Raw genomic sequence first — 15,516 nt, 5'->3', positions numbered from 1 at the left:
CTGTTCTCTGTACTGCACTATGGTATAGGTCAGAGCTATATAAATGTATAATATTAATAATTGTGACTGTGAGGGGACATTAGAGTGTAAGCTCCTCTGGTGTAGAGACTGATGTGACGAGTTTCTATTCTCTGTACGGAAAATGTCAGTTCAGTGTCAGATATCGGAGCTTCAGAATTTGTACATTGAATATCAGACAATTAAAGTTTGTTCAATATTTGGAAATGCACAATTCCTAAAGATTTCTAAAATGAACACAGAGACTCTCACCAGTTGCGGGAAGCTGCGTACGGTACGTTCTGCTGTTTCTCTGTCCATTCCATCAGTTAATCCCGTCAGATTCATAGACTAGTCAGCAGAACAATAATAAAAAAAGACAAATTAGATGACGATTATTAAGGATGATCACCATTATTTATCAATACTTGTGTGTGTGTCACATGGCCATCTAATACCAAATCACTAACTCGGGTCGGGAGTCCAGAGATTTTACTCAGAATGGGTGTCAGCCAAAAATGGAAATTCCGGTATCTGGTAAAGTGAGATTTTATGGGTTGTTAGTGTAAAGTTAAGGGTAATGGTATTAAAGCTGAATTCCAGGTACAAAAACTTGCATTTAAATATATTCCACAAAGGATATAAATCCACTTTTTGTGCACCAAATTCCTCTACAAACCCAGATATTGCCTTGTAAAAGTAGCAGTGACATCATCACTGTGCTGTTCATAGCCTGTGCAGAGAGCAGAGCTGTAGGAGGGACCCAGCAGGCCCCACCCACTACAGAAAACTACAGGAGGAGGCGGAGACAAGACCAGTCACCTTGCACAAGGAGAGAGAGCAGCAGTTAGCGGTCTTTATTACAGGAAGTCTCACAAGGATTACTGTACAGATCTGGAGGAAATACACAAAGTTTATCAAGATTCAAGAAAATTACAACACATGAGGAATGGGTTTATTATCTGCTTTGAGGTTTGGAGATAGATTGGTGGTCAGGAGATATTTAAAGGAGAAGTCCAGCCTAACACTAAAATCCCTACATTGTCATCCACGCTGTAACCAGTGGTGGCTGGTGCTCCATAGGCCGGGGGGGGGGGTTGAGGCAGACGGACCGCACCATACCCCCCCCCCCCCCCCGGACCACACCAGACTGCACACCATACACACCCCCACCCCCACCCCCCCGTTGCCGGCACACTCACCCTACCTGGACATGTAGAGGGAGGGCAGGCAGCAGCAAACGACGGCGGCGGCTTTGGCTTCTTCCCCCTCAGTCTTCTGCGTCTCATCCCTCCTCCTCCATGGCCAATGGCATATCTTCTCCTTTCAGCCAATCAGTAAACGGGTTTCAGGATCCGCTTCCTGATTGACCAGGAGGAGAATCCGTGTGACATTAGCGAATATTCATTTGCTATTGTCACACAACTGGGTGGGCTCGGGCGCAGTGCTCTGCGCCCCGAGCCCACCCTTTTTTTTAGCCTATTAGAGCCTCTGGCTCTAATCACATGGTTAAAAAAAAGCCCCATTGAACTCCATGCATCTGGCGCCCTGCATGTAGATTAGGGGGCCAGACGCATGGATAGGGGGGGGGGGGGCGGCGCCGCTGCGCCCCCAATGCACCAGCCGCCACTGGCTATAACACTAACCTATCTAGCTCTGTAAAGAAGAAATCAGTATACTTAGCTTTCCTGAAGTTGATCCGACCCGATCCCACGCTGAACTGTCAGCTGCGGCTTCGCTGTGAAGGTGGGTGCAGAGGACACATCCGACAACGGAAGCCTCATAGTAACTGAGTGATGGCACTTCCCATTCATTTCACAGCCATTGTTGGCTGTGTCCTCTTTACAGGGTTAGATAGGTTAGTGTTAGATCGTGGATGTCTATAGATGTAGCATTTTTATTGTTAGGCTGGACTTCTCCTTTAAGGTAATTCCACCCATGGGCACGCTCCCATAATTTCAGAAGTGTGTAACGCTCCTTCTCTTTCTTACAGCATCCTGGTTTTGGCAGTAGCATTCTCCTTGTCTGTCTGTTTACCTGCAGGGTGATTGAATGTGGACAGTCTCTGGGTGGAGATCAAATCTGATTTAAGCCAGCCAAGCCTACAGTCTCATGCTTGTGTAATATGTGCTCAAGGTACTTGCTTGCCTGCCCTATTCCATTTCCCACTGTTTGGAAGCCCCTGTTTCTGACCTTGAATTGGATATTGACTATTCTCTGTACTCTGCCTGCCTTTTGACTATGGAGTAGACCTTGACTATTCTGAAGCTTGCTAGCCTTGGACCTGGGCTGTCATTGTACCACTCTGCCTGTCTGCCCACCGCAAATACCTGTTGGCTATGCTTAATTTCCACGTGCCCCAGCTGGTATCCAGGCACTATAGCATTGTGTATAAGTCCTCGGGGCAACCGGAAGCTGCTAGGTCTGCTTGCCTTATGAGAAAGGGGGCTGCTATATGTGAGGAACACAGAAGCCAGCTATAGTATCTGACCACCTGCATAAGGGATAAGCGTGACACATCAGTACCCTGGATGGTCACTTTTGCATTCTACAGAAAAGGTGGAGCTTTTCTGAACAATGATACTATTGTTGTATATTGTGACATGTCAGGAATTCCATCAGGTTTGTGAAGCTACAGCCAGGTCCACTTTAAACCAGGAGTACAGTAATCTGCATTCTGTGTGTATTCTCATTGTGAAGGATAATTAGGGATCCTTTGATAGGCATTGCTCACTTGTGGGATCATCCATCCAAACTCATGGTCATTCAGTCCGACCATAAACGGAACGGTGTTCATCTTCCCGGAGGTCAGCAGGTCTTCCACTGGTTGTTGTAACAAATCGCCGTCCACAAACAGAGGTAACACTATGAGCGGCTGGATTGAAACAAAGGACAAATATAATCTGCAATGAAACATAAGAATGTGCTGTGCATTGTTCAGAATGGGGGGGTCTATGGGTAACATAAAGGGGGGCTCCAGAGAGGCCCCAAATATCACCACAGGACAGCACAATATATTCAGAAAGTATGTACCTCCAGAGGAATCTGAACATATGAGATACAACCTAAAAAACTTCAAAGTGTTTAGGATGTATCTCTTATATCTTGATTCTCCTGATGCTGCTACCTCACTACTATTACCAGCAATTACCGACTGTCAAAGCGCCAGCCAGCAATTGCTTTGTATTCCACAGCAGGGATAGCTGTTAAAAAACGATACTTGTAGATGGACTGCAAACACAGTTGGATAAATACATTAGAATAATCATCTGTATTGCAGCCAGGGGCACAGGGAACATCTCACGAGTAGAAGGAAAAATGGAATCAATAAAATTTCAGCAAATTTTGGATGGTAACTTGATGCCATCTGTGAAAAAGCTGAAGTTAAAGAGAGGATGGCTTCTACAAATGGATAATGATCCTAAACACACCTCAAAATCCACGGGGGATTACATCAAGAGGCGTAAACTGAAGGTTTTGCCATGGCCTTCACAATCTCCTGACCTCAATATAACTGAAAATCTATGGATAGACCTTAAAAGAGCAGTGTGTGACAGACAGCCCAGAAATCTCAAAGAACTGGAAGACTTTTGTAAGGAAGAATGGGCAAAGATACCTTAAATAAGAATTGAAAGACTCTTGGCTGGCTACAAAAAGCGTTTACAAGCTGTGATACTTCCCATTTTTTTTGTTTTCTGTTATTTTGAAAGTGTAAATGATGGAAATAAAATCTAACTTTTGTTGACATATTATAAGAATGTCTAATCTGTAATTTGATGCCTTTTGGAGATTTTTCCATCTTTCCTTGGCTTCTTTATGCACATTAATACAAATTTTTACCTGGGGCGCCCAAACTTTCAATTCCCACTGTGTATTTTAGAGCCCTTTTACACTGAGGTGCTTCGGTGCTAAAAAGCGCCTGAAAAACTCGCAAAAACCTATTCCCATTAAAATCAATGAATGCTTTCACACCGGGGTGGTGCGCTGGCGGGGCGGTGAAAAAAATCCTGCTTTTGAGCTCTAAAAAAGCGCCTCATAAACACCCATCTCCATTAAAAATGTATGGAAAGCACCTGAAAAGCACTTCAAAAGTGCCTCAAAATGGTTCTTGAAGCAGTTTTTGAGTCACGTGTCCTTAAAAAAAACGCCTGAAAAGCGTTGCAAAAGCGCTCAGCATTTTATTCAGTTTTCAGTGTGAAAGGGCTCGTAGTGAGAGGAGAAGATTTCGCTCAGTTGTCCTGGGTGAGTGCATTGTGCGCCCTGTGTACAATTGTACTGAATAAGCCCCTCCCCTCACCCATCCTACTTTAAGAGCCTTTTCACACGGAGGCACTTTTCAAGCTCTTTGACGCTAAAAAAAGCGCTTGAAAAGCTCACAAAAACCTATTTCCATTACAATGAATTAATTAATGCTTTCATACTGAGGCGGTGCGCTGGTGGGGCGGTGCAAAAAATCCTGTAAGTAGCATTTTTGGAAAAAAAAAAGCACCTCAAAAACGCCCCTCTCCGTGGAAATGAATTGGAAGCGCAGCAAAAGCGCTCAGCGTTTTAATGGGCAGTTTTTTAATGGGCAGTTAATGGGCGGTTTTCAAGCGCCTCAGTGGTTCCAGCATTAGGAACAATGTAACATTTCTGTAAGGAGGGACGTCTCCTACCATCTCTGTAATCTTTTCTTCAGTCTTCTCCATCAGGCAGTCCAGCAGTGTACTGTGGTCACATCCCGAGATGTTAGCCAGGATCTGCATTGGAATGCATGAGATTATTCCACTTTAAATTTCCACGGTAAGGACTATTGTTCTATTATTAGTACCCTTCCACCCGGCGCTGCCAGAAAATCCCTCCACCAATTGGCTGTATTGTATTGGCTGCCACTTTATATTTCAGCAGCATTAGGTTACATGGGTGCAATACTGCCGTATGATGCATGGGTCTAAATCAGTACAGAAGCAACTTCTAGTTACACTTCCAACATCTCCTTTTCCTCCGACTAACCAAGAAATGAGGGTTGGGTGCATTGTGGGTCACATGTCTAACCTTCATCTAGAATAGATCTATAATGGATCAGTAGATGGAGGGGAAACAACTGAACGGTGAGGGGGGATGGGGGGGGGGAAGGTTCTCGGGGAACACTCACATTGTTGAAAGGAATGAGATCTTCTGGTGTGTTTGCTGCAAATCCCGGAAGCAATGGGACTCCGCTCTCAGCGATGGCTCTGTGGAAGAGGCCCTTAGACAATGGAGACATTACCTACCAACACAAGCATAATATGTGGGAATAATGCATGCCAATCAGTGCCATAGCCACATCGCAGTACATGCCAGTCAGTGTCATCACTGTACCACAGTACAGGGATGAATGCCAGTCGGAGCCATCACCCTACTGCAGTACAGGGATGGATGTCAGTCAGTGCCATCACCCTACCGCAGTACAGGGATGGATGCCAGTCAGTGGCATTACCATACCACGGTACAGGGATGAATGCCAGTCAGAGCCATCACCCTACTGCAGTACAGGGATGGATGCCATTCAGTGCAATCAACATACCACAGTACAGGGATGGATGCCAGTCAGTGCCATCACCCTACCACAGTGCAGGGATAGATGCCAGTCAGTGCCATCACCATACCACAGTACAGAGAGGGATGCCAGTCAGTGCCATCACCATACCACAGTACAAGGATGGATGCCAGTCAGTGCCATCACCATACCACAATACAAGGATGGATGCCAGTCAGTGCCATCACCATACCACAGTACAGGGATGGATGCCAGTCAGTGCCATCACCATATCACAGTACAGGGAGGGATGCCAGCCAGTACCATCACCATACCACAGTACAGGGATGGATGCCAGTCAGTGCCATCGCCATACCACAGTACAAGGATGAATGCCAGTCAGTGCCATCACCATACCACAGTACAAGGATGAATGCCAGTCAGTGCCATCACCATACCGTAGTACAAGGATGGATGCCAGTCAGTGCCATCACCATACCACAGTACAGGGATGGATGCCAGTCAGTGCCATCACCATACCACAGTACAGGGATGGATGCCAGTCATTGCCATCACCATACCACAGTGCAGGGATGGATGCCAGTCAGTGCCATCACCATACCACAGTATAGGGATGGATGCCAGTCATTGACATCACCATATCACAGTAAAGGGATGGATGCCAGAGCAGTGCCATCACCATGATACAGTACAGGGACGGATGCCAGTCAGTGCCATTACCATATCACAGTACAAGGAGGAATGCCAGTTAGTGCCATCTCTGTATTGAAATGGAGTTACTGTATAAAGACTAACACGGACCCTTTCTTTGGCCTGGTCATGTGACTTACCAAAACAGAAACAGTGAGAGCGCCAGCAGACTGGCCAAATATGGTGACCGAGTTTGGGTCACCACCAAAGTTTCTGATATTTTCTTGAACCCAGCGCAGAGCCGCCACCTGATCCAACACTCCAAAGTTCCCTGGAGCCTTCTCATCTCCGGTGCTGGAGCCGCCATGAAAAGAAAAATGGAAGAACGATCGTTAGTTCTACTATGTAAAATAATAAGTATTATCAGTATTTCATCAACCAATCAGATTTCATATGACACCCCCACACCAAATCTGACCGCCCAGAACTTGCTGCTGTACCTGGGTGTTTATGAGCCGCCGTAAATAAAACTTTCCCCAACATACAATGGAGCTCAAAATCATTTTCATTTTTGGGTGGGGGAAGTTTTTTCTGTGTGTCCCCACTGGGACAATTCTCCTGACTTCTTCTGTGATCAATGAAAGTCTGACAAAGATTGTAATCCTTCCCCACACCATACAAGAGTAAGGAAATGTTTTGGCTGGAGTTCCTCTTTAAAAGGTACCTAGACACAAAATAACTGGCACCTACTGGATGATGATAAAATCTGATTGTACAATCTCCTATAGATCTGCTGGAAGACGTGCGTTGTTTGAACAGTAACTTGCATTACCTAGTTGGGAAATTTAAAGATGAAATTGAATCTGCTTATATTTTAAACTCCTGCAAAGTAATAATAATGAAATAAAACCTGTTTTCATTACATATTGTAATGAAGACACAGTGACAACTTTATTGGGTATCTGTGCTTCTCTATGCAGTGCAGGCAGATCATGACTGGTGAGAGGGGCCGGCAGGGCTCTGTACATAGTGTCCAGATAACATCCCATCTCAAAATGCCTTGATGGTGGGTGTCAGTCCGGAGGGATGGGCATTCCTAAACAGGCTGTATCAGCCTCCAGGATTTAAGGAACTGAAATCCAATGAATGAAAGGGGCAGGCCAAGGTCAGCTGGCTGGGGAAAGAGATAGATGATGTCAAATGTCCAGCAAGGAGATGAGTTGTTGGGAAGATGTCCAGCATGCTGAACTCATGGACTTGGATCATACATTGTTAGATGACACGGAGACCCTCCCGTAGGGGAGGACTGGACCAGGGGGAAGGGGGGCAATTGCCCCCCGGGCCACTCTGATGCCCCGTTTCTGCCACAGACATGCCTAAAGGACTTCTGGTGAAGAGAAGTAAAAGGTCCCCACCGCTGACCTATTGAGTGAGGGTAAAGACAAGGACAGAGCGCAGCCCTCCCCCCCAGCAAGGATGGTGTAAGCTGTGTCTGAGCAGAGGCCAGTTCCATGCCCCACTGGAGACTCTCCTCCTCCGGCCAGCTCCGACTGAGCTGTCCTGTCCAGGTCGGGAAAACCAGATTCAGCTGGTGAGAAGAGAGTGCCTGGAGTGGAGCTTCAGCCTGGAACGGGGTCAGGAGGAGGCCTGGGAAGAGAGAAAGTGGGAGGGGGGCCCAGTTGCTGCACCATGGGCCTCTGGTTTGTACTCCCCCCTGGGCTGAAAGTTGCCAGTCAGTCCCTGTCCTCCCGTACCTGAAGAATCCCAGAATTCCCAGTCTGTACTGGATGGTCACAACCACCACGTCCTCATAGGCGCTCAGAGCAGATCCTTCAAACAGACTGGCTCCTCCGATCACCAGTCCACCACCATGGATAAAGACCATCACCTGGAAGTCATCAGAAATACACCAGAAGTGTAATATATTCATCACTTTGTTCTACACTGAATAAAATTATAAAACGCAACACTTTTGTTTTTGTCCCCATTTTTCATGAGCTGAACTCAAAGATCTAAGACTTTTTCTATGTACACAAAAGGCCTATTTCTCTACAATATTGTTCACAAATCTGTCTAAATCTGTGTTAGTGAGCACTTCTCCTTTGCCGAGATAATCCATCCACCTCACAGGTGTGACATATCAAGATGCTGATTGGACAGCATGATTATTGCACAGGTGTGCCTTAGGCTGGCCACAATAAAAGGCCACTCTAAAATGTGCAGTTTTATCACACAGCACAATGCCACAGATGTCGCAAGTTTTGAGGGAGCGTACAATTGGCATGTTGACTGCATCAATGTCCACCAGAGCTGTTGTCCATGAATTGAATGTTCATTTCTCTACCTAAGCCATCTCCAAAGGTGTTTCAAAGAATTTGGTAGTACATCCAACCGCCCTCACATTCGCAGACCATGTGTAACCACACCAGCCCTGGACCTCCACATCCAGCATCTTCACCTCCGCGATTGTCTGAGACCAGCCACCGAACAGTTTCTGCAACAATCAGTTTGCATAACCAAAGAATTTTTGCACAAACTGTCAGAAAGCATCTCAGGGAAGCTCATCTGCATGTTCGTCGTCCTCATCTGGGTCTCAACCTGACTGCAGTTCGTCATTGTAACAGACTTGAGTGGGAAAATGCTCACATTCGATGGTGTTTGGCACTTTGCAGAGGTGTTCTCTTCACGGATGAATCCTGGTTTTCACTGTACAGGGCAGATGGCAGACAGCATGTATGGCGTGTGGGTGAGCGGTTTGCTTATGTCAATGTTGTGGATCAAGTGGCCCATGGTGGCGGTGGGGGTTATGGTATGGGCAGGTGTATGTTATGGACAACCAAAACAGGTCCATTTTATTGATGCCATTTTTAATGCACAGAGGTACCATGACGAGATCCTGAGGCCCATTGTTGTGCCATACATCCATGACCATCACCCCATGTTGCAGCATGATAATGCACGGCCCCATGTTGTACACAATTCCTGGGAGCTGAAAACATCCCAGTTCTTGCATGGCCAGCATACTCACATGTCGGACATGTCACCCATTGAGCATGTTTGGGATGTTTTGTATCGGTGTATACAACAGCGTGTTCCAGGTCCTGCCAATATCCAGCAACTTCGCACAGCCATTGAAGAGAAGTGGACCAACATTCCAAAGGCCACAATCACCAACCTGATCAACTCTATGCGAAGAAGATGTGTTGCACTGCGTGAGGGAAATGGGGGTCACACCAGATACTGACTGGTTTTCGGACCCCCCCCCCCCCCCCAATACAGTAAAACTGCACATTTTAGAGTGGCCTTCAGGGCTGGCCCTACCATGGGTCCCACTGGCAGCACTTGGAGAGGGGCAGCAAATTGACTCCCAAGATTTTTTTTCAAGCACTTTTGTGTCATCAGTTTGCAGGCGTGTTACGGACGGCATTTCCCCATCTTATATTCCGTCCATAATGCAAGCTGATGAGTACGAGGAGCGTCTCCTCCGGGGGAACTTCCCTCCTATGATCGTGGTGTGCACAATGACATCAGACATCAGGGCACTCCATGTCACGCAGGGCAGGCTGGATCTTCTAGGGTGGTGGGCTCGGCAAACACAGGGGTGACAAGAAAACTGAGGACAGACAGCGGGTGTTTGGTGGACCGGTACGGTGGTGAGTTATGGAAGAAGATAACAGTATATATAATATTTTCAAATTTTTATATTAATATCAATTAATGGATGTGGAGGCCTTTTGGTGGGCGTGATTTTTTTTGGGGGGGGGGGGGGGGGCAGCGTTTCATTCTTGGACCCAGGCAGCACATCGTCTTGGGCCAGCCCTGGTGACCTTTATTGTGGCCAGCCTAAGGCACGTCTGTGCAACAAGCATCTTGATATGCCACACCTGTGAGGTGGATGGATTATCTCGGCAAAGGAGAAGTGCTCACTAAGGCCCCTTCCCCACAGGGGCTTTCCGATCAGGTCTGTCAGTCTTTCAGGCGGACCTGATTGGATGCTCCATGCCCCTCTATGGAGCAGCAGATGTCAGCGGTTACATGTCCACTGACGCCTGCTACTATCCGATCCAATCCTGTCCCTGAAATACAGACAGATGGAAACCCTATTTTCCATCCATCTAGAGTATCGGATCGGATAGGATTGGATGAAAACGGACAGTTCGGATCGGTTCGTTTTCATCCGATCCCCCATAGAGGAGAGCGGGGATCTGACAGGTCTGTCTCTGCAAAGTAAGTGGAGGCGGAGCTGTCATCCGTCTGCTCAGCTGGGATCGGCGGATCGATCCCTGCTGAGCAAAGCGGAGTCTGCCGGGTGGCAACCCCATGTGAAAGGACCCTTACACAGATTTAGACAGATTTGTGAACACTATTTGAGAGAAATAGGCCTTTTGTGTACATAGAAAAAGTATTAGATCTTTGAGTTCAACTCATGAAAAATGGGGACAAAACAAACAAGTGTTGCGTTTATAATTTTATTCAGTATACAGTATGTATACACATGCACTGTGATCCTGTATATGCACTCCTATACATTATATATATATATATATATACATTATATATATCAGTGCTGCCCTCCTATACATTATATATATATATATATATATATATATATATATATATATATATATATATATATATATATATATATATATATATATATATATATACATACATTATATATATCAGTGCTGCCCTCCTATACATTATATATATCAGTACTGCACTCCTATACATTATATATATCAGTGCTGCCCTCCTATACATTATATATATCAGTGCTGCCCTCCTATACATTATATATATCAGTACTGCCTTCCTATACATTATATATCAGTACTGCACTCCCATTTATCAACACCATGATCCTATATAATGACGTCCAGATGCAGCTCCTCTTTAGAGATTTACTGCACATCAAAGAAGTCAATACAGATGAACCTCCTTCTGTGGATCACTCAGTGATGGTGATACAAATGTAACAAAAGAGATTTCTACTTTGTTTAATATTGTTCTGCAATACTCTGTACATGTGACACCATCACTTCCATCTCTGTGCAAGTGACACCATCACCTCTATCTTTACACATGTGGCACAATCATTTTCATCACTTTCACCTCTGCGCGTGTGACACCATCAGTTCCACCTCTGCGCATGTGACACCATCACTTCCACCTCTGCGTATGTGACACCATCACTTCCACCTCTGCGTATGTGACACCATCACTTCCACCTCTGCGTATGTGACACCATCACTTCCACCTCTGCGTATGTGACACCATAACTTCCACCTCTGCGTATGTGACACCATAACTTCCACCTCTGCGCGTGTGACACCATCAGTTCCACCTCTGCGCATGTGACACCATCACTTCCACCTCTGCGTATGTGACACCATCACTTCCACCTCTGCGTATGTGACACCATCACTTCCACCTCTGCGTATGTGACACCATCACTTCCACCTCTGCGTATGTGACACCATCACTTCCACCTCTGCGTATGTGACACCATCACTTCCACCTCTGCGTATGTGACACCATCACTTCCACCTCTGCGTATGTGACACCATCACTTCCACCTCTGCGTATGTGACACCATCACTTCCACCTCTGCGTATGTGGCACCATAACTTCCACCTCTGCGCATGTGGCACCATAACTTCCACCTCTGCGTATGTGACACCATCACTTCCACCTCTGCGTATGTGACACCATCACTTCCACCTCTGCGTATGTGACACCATCACTTCCACCTCTGCGTATGTGACACCATCGCTTCCACCTCTGCATATGTGGCACCATAACTTCCACCTCTGCGCATGTGGCACCATAACTTCCACCTCTGCGCATGTGACACCATCACTTCCACCTCTGCGTATGTGACACCATCACTTCCACCTCTGTGCATGTGACACCATCACTTCCACCTCTGTGCATGTGACACCATCACTTCCACCTCTGCGTATGTGACACCATCACTTCCACCTCTGTGCATGTGACACCATCACTTCCACCTCTGTGCATGTGACACCATCACTTCCACCTCTGCGTATGTGACACCATCACTTCCACCTCTGTGCATGTGACACCATCACTTCCACCTCTGCGCATGTGACACCATCACTTCCACCTCTGCGTATGTGACACCATCACTTCCACCTCTGTGCATGTGACACCATCACTTCCACCTCTGTGCATGTGACACCATCACTTCCACCTCTGCGCATGTGACACCATCACTTCCACCTCTGCGTATGTGACACCATCACTTCCACCTCTGTGCATGTGACACCGTCACCTCTATCTTTACACATGTGACACAATCACTTTCATCACTTCCACCTCTGTGCATGTGACACCATCACCTCTATCTTTACATATGTGACACCATCACTTCCACCTCTGCGCATGTGACACCATCACCTCTATCTTTACACATGTGACACAATCACTTTCATCACTTCCATCTCTGCGCATGTGACACCATCACTTCCACCTCTGCGTATGTGACACCATCACTTCCACCTCTGAGCATGTGACACCATCACTTCCACCTCTGCGTATGTGACACCATCACTTCCACCTCTGCGCATGTGACACCATCACTTCCACCTCTGCGCATGTGACACCATCACTTCCACCTCTGCGCATGTGGCACCATCACTTCCATCTCTGCGCATGTGACACCATCACTTCCACCTCTGCGCATGTGACACCATCACTTCCATCTCTGCGCATGTGACACCATCACTTCCACCTCTGCGTATGTGACACCATCACTTCCATCTCTGCGCATGTGACACCATCACTTCCACCTCTGCGCATGTGACACCATCACTTCCACCTCTGCGCATGTGACACCATCACTTCCACCTCTGCGCATGCAACTATTTATTTTCCATATGCACTTTACTATACAGGATGCAGACAATATTTGACACCTCTTACCGGAAGATGAGAATTGTTGTCACGATCTGACGGAGTGAAGACGTTGAGGTACAGACAGTCTTCTGATATTGGAGGGAAATGGAAGTTCCCCTTTAAGTAATGTCGCATGTGCTCTACAGATGTTTTTTTCTGCTGACACCTGAGAAATGGAGAGCAGGAATGGGGGAGAGGATAGAGAGAAGGGGGGAGGGGATAGAGAGAAGGGGGAGGGGATGGGGGGCAGATAGTAAATACACACCAATTAATGTCATTATCTATTTATTATAAAATCATGAACGGTATTTTTAAGTCTAATGAGTGTACTTATCTGAACCTAATGTGGTGTAAAGCAGCATCCAGTCTGAGGATGGATGGGGCAGGACTGTGAGCCAATCAGATGTGCTGCAGGTGCCTAAGTTGATAAAGAATATGGTGATAGGAGGAGGGAGCAGAGGGATGAGATTATCAGTCTGCCGCTGCTCCTTCATGGTCAAATCGCATTCTTGGGATGGGGAGGAGACCCACCGATGCTTCTTAAATGCAGTATAGAAAAGTCAGGTCACCAGACATGGCTGTGTGGCAGAGCTGTGTAAATCTCAGGTCTGGTTGGACAGAAATACAAATCCTTTGGCAGATAAAACAATTCTCATATATGTATCATCTGTGTGTTTATCTGTTTGCCTGGAGCTCAGCTTTAGATTTACTATTGTAGATACCCCAAGGACTGGCGCCATGTGTGCACAGGAAGGTATCAGTGTACCCCAACCTAACAAATCCCACCCATCGTTACATATTTATAAAGCAGTGTATGTGACTTTCACCAAACATTCTCTGGTGGGGAATCAGTTGGTGTCATATAAATCACATGTGCCCGGAAGATTCACCAGCAGTGGATGTTTGGTGAAAGTCTGAGATTCTCAGTCACCCTTTCGTATTTTATGATGAGCGGAACATTTAGGAACTTACATGGGGGGGTGGCGGGAAGCTATCCAGACGGATGACCAGGGTTCAGGAGGTTCCGGATTTTTAAATCTTAATGGACCAACCAGGGGCTTTGCAAATGGAACTCCCAAGAATGCGTCAATGGTTCTGGGAGTGTCCTTCACCGTCAACGTGACCCCCTGCAGATCCCCGTACCGCGTGCCCACCAAAGGTCCTCCATGGCCAGAACCTTAAAGAAAATCCAACATATCACAGATTACAGGAGAGACACCAAACTGGGATGAAGGGAGATGCGGCAGTGGACCTTCCAGTATTGTTCTTGGAAGAGCGTGCACCAGACAGTTATCCTCATCCTGATTTCTATACCTGGAACAATCACTGAGCTGGTGAAGGCTGAGAACTCGCTTTAGGATAGTGATGAAGTTGTGAAGCTGATACACTCACCTGTTCCCCAAACTGGGTATCCTCTCCAGGGTGCAGTCGCCACCACTTCTGGGTTTTACCCAGAATACCTGCACCACAACCAATTAACAAAAAGGCACCACCCTAAAGGGCTAGACAACGCATTGTTCGAATTACCTCTGTGGCCCCTGTGTCTCCAGTGACCATCCCCCTGTGTCTCCAGTGAACCCCCCTGTGTCTCCAGTGACACATATCTTCAGTGACCCTGTGTGTCTCCTCTCAAGTGACGTCCATAACTTCAGTGACCCTGTGTGTCTCCAGTGACCTCCAAAACTTCAGTGACCCGGTGTGTCTCCAGCGACCTCCATAACTTCAGTGACCCCGTGTGTATCCAGTGACCTCCATAACTTCAGTGACCCCGTGTGTATCCAGTGACCTCCATAACTTCAGTGACCCTGTGTGTATCCAGTGAGCTCCATAACTTCAGTGACCCCGTGTGTATCCAGTGACCTCCATAACTTCAGTGACCCTGTGTGTATCCAGTGAGCTCCATAACTTCAGTGACCCTGTGTGTATCCAGTGAGCTCCATAACTTCAGTGACCCTGTGTGTATCCAGTGAGCTCCATAACTTCAGTGACCCTGTGTGTCTCCAGCGACCTCCATAACTTCAGTGACCCCGTGTGTCTCCAGCGACCTCCATAACTTCAGTGACCCTGTGTGTCTACAGCGACCTCCATAACTTCATTGACCCTGTGTGTCTCCAGCGACCTCCATAACTTCAGTGACCCTGTGTGTATCCAGTGAGCTCCATAACTTCATTGACCCCGTGTGTCTCCAGTAAGCTCCATAACTTCAGTGACCCCGTGTGTCTCCAGTGACCTCTATAACTTCAGTGACCCTGTATGTATCCAGTGACCTCCATAACTTCAGTGACCCTGTGTGTCTCCAGCGACCTCCATAACTTCAGTGACCCCATGTGTCTCCAGTGACCTCCATAATTTCAGTGACCCTGTGTGTCTCCAGCGACCTCCATAACTTCAGTGACCCCATGTGTCTCCAGTGACCTCCATAATTTCAGTGACCCTGTGTGTCTCCAGTG

The 15,516-nt window shown here is 46.9% G+C and overlaps 1 protein-coding gene across 1 annotated transcript in view; it reads right to left on the bottom strand.

Moving 5' to 3' along the window:
* The window catches only part of LOC309565293 (fatty acyl-CoA hydrolase precursor, medium chain-like), a 59,009-nt gene that overhangs the window by 8,325 nt on the left and 35,168 nt on the right, over nt 1-15,516 (bottom strand). The window contains exons 2-9 of the mRNA XM_082270195.1: nt 14,039-14,243; nt 13,094-13,232; nt 7,900-8,033; nt 6,346-6,499; nt 5,132-5,245; nt 4,653-4,736; nt 2,732-2,872; nt 271-348 (exon numbers count right to left, since the gene is read on the bottom strand). Coding sequence (XP_082126321.1) covers nt 271-348; nt 2,732-2,872; nt 4,653-4,736; nt 5,132-5,245; nt 6,346-6,499; nt 7,900-8,033; nt 13,094-13,232; nt 14,039-14,243 — 1,049 coding nt within the window. The remainder of the gene's footprint in view (nt 1-270; nt 349-2,731; nt 2,873-4,652; nt 4,737-5,131; nt 5,246-6,345; nt 6,500-7,899; nt 8,034-13,093; nt 13,233-14,038; nt 14,244-15,516) is intronic.

The sequence above is a fragment of the Pelophylax lessonae genome, assembly GCF_965119305.1.
Source record: "Pelophylax lessonae genome assembly, chromosome: 10".
Taxonomy (NCBI): domain Eukaryota; kingdom Metazoa; phylum Chordata; class Amphibia; order Anura; family Ranidae; genus Pelophylax; species Pelophylax lessonae.
This window is presented reverse-complemented; position numbering and strand designations above follow the sequence as displayed.